This window comes from Camelina sativa, chromosome 9, assembly GCF_000633955.1.
Source record: "Camelina sativa cultivar DH55 chromosome 9, Cs, whole genome shotgun sequence".
Classification (NCBI taxonomy): Eukaryota; Viridiplantae; Streptophyta; class Magnoliopsida; order Brassicales; family Brassicaceae; genus Camelina; species Camelina sativa.
The window spans coordinates 19532384-19533970 of record NC_025693.1 but is presented as its reverse complement, the minus strand read 5'-3'; the positions used below and the strand labels follow the sequence as shown (position 1 = coordinate 19533970).

The 1587-nt window shown below is 38.1% G+C and overlaps 1 protein-coding gene across 1 annotated transcript; it reads left to right on the top strand.

Annotated features, from left to right (window-relative positions):
* Positions 1044 to 1587, top strand: LOC104715455 (uncharacterized protein At4g04775-like). The gene is made up of 2 exons (XM_010432861.1): positions 1044 to 1196; positions 1291 to 1587. Exons 1-2 carry the CDS (start codon positions 1044 to 1046, stop codon positions 1585 to 1587), a joined length of 450 nt encoding a protein of 149 aa, XP_010431163.1.

The following is a 1587-nucleotide window of genomic DNA, read 5'->3' as shown; positions in this document are numbered from 1 at the left end:
AGAAATAAGTCACATCCCTCTACTTAATTGTAAAACAACTCTTCTACGTCTTCGTATATAAGACTTTTGCGGGTATCAGTTGTCACATCGCAGTTGCCAACTGGTGTCATGTCTGCCACTACGTTAAGCTGAGCGGGTATTGAATAATCGAGATTGAGATAGTAGATTATAGTAGACTTCAAATCCGTAATATGGTTATGACACGTGTATACTAATAGGAAATGGGGGATCTAATATGGTTATGATGTAAAGAGGCCTAAAATATTAACGGCCCATTAAGATTCCCAAAACGACACTCCATCTATTTTGTTAGTGGATGTTGACAAATATAATAATTAGTGGTTTGATGTCACCTCGCCATCTTGTCACGCAGTCATATCAAGTATCATTTATATCCATACCAATAAATTCCCCAACCATATAATAATTAGCTGAAGATGTTAATTAACGTGTCGTTCATCAACTCTGTTTTAGTAAACCTTGCTCGATTTACTAAGTATCCATAATTACATACTTCCTAAGGGAACTAAGCACCCTAGCAAACCCGTTGGAAAACAGGGTTAAATTATACCTTACGTGTTATACTTAATCATACCGTGTTATTGTCATAATCCCGGGTGAATGGCCCACACAAAATATAACCAAGAGGCCTACCCAACAAACGAGAATGGGCCACACAAAATATAGCCCAGGTCCCCGTATAGATGACGTGTAGGTTGTTTCACCGGTTAAACACACATAATTATCAAACAAACGACGCCGTTTGTTTCTATTCGAGAACGACACAAGCTGTGAAATTTCTTGCTGTTTTACACTAGGAAAACGACACAAAACCCAATGTTCTATAAACCGAACCGAACCGAACAAAATCGATATCTTATAAACGAAATCAAAATTAGGGTTCATTAAATCGATTTCGGGAAGACAGAGAGAGCCGCTGCCGTAGATGCTGGACTAGATTGAGGAGTTGGAATATTTGTTAATAGTTGAACGTGCCTTTTTTAATTTTCTCTCCTTCATTTACGTTCTCTGTTTCGATCTCAATGTCTGCTTTAACAAACACGACTCCAGTTGAGTATGACGATGCGGAGTATGGGATCCCGGCTGTTTGTTACTGTGGTGAAAGGCCAAAGCTACAACCTTCTTTTACAAGGACAAACCCAGGGAGGCTCCACTACACTTGTAGAAATAGAGAGGTAAGTGACGTATAGTTTCCCTGAGGTTGCATGAAGATCAGATTTATTTGCATAACTTGAGGTTTTCGTTTAAAAAATTAAAAAAAAATTGCAGGATGGGGACTATCACATTTTTAAATGGTGGGATGAAGCTATGATTGAGGAACTGAAAACAGTGAAGGAAGATCTTATAAAGTTAACCAGTTTGAATCAAATGCGTGAAGCACTTCAGGGACAAAAAGAGGAGATTGCTAACATCTTAAATATGCACAAGGAAAATCAGATGGAGTTGGAAAGGATGAAGGCGTTGATTGCGTACAAGAGTGATGGATTAACTATTGAATTAAAACTAACCAATGTGTTTGTTGCGACTTTGGTTATACTAGCAACAATGACCTATTTTTTCAAGTAG

Coding starts and splice junctions, on each gene's coding strand:
- LOC104715455 (XM_010432861.1), top strand. CDS start 1,044: ATGTCTGCTTTAACAAACACGACTCCAGTTGAGTATGACGATGCGGAG. Junction 1,197..1,290: donor ACACTTGTAGAAATAGAGAG/GTAAGTGACGTA, acceptor AAAAAATTGCAG/GATGGGGACTATCACATTTT.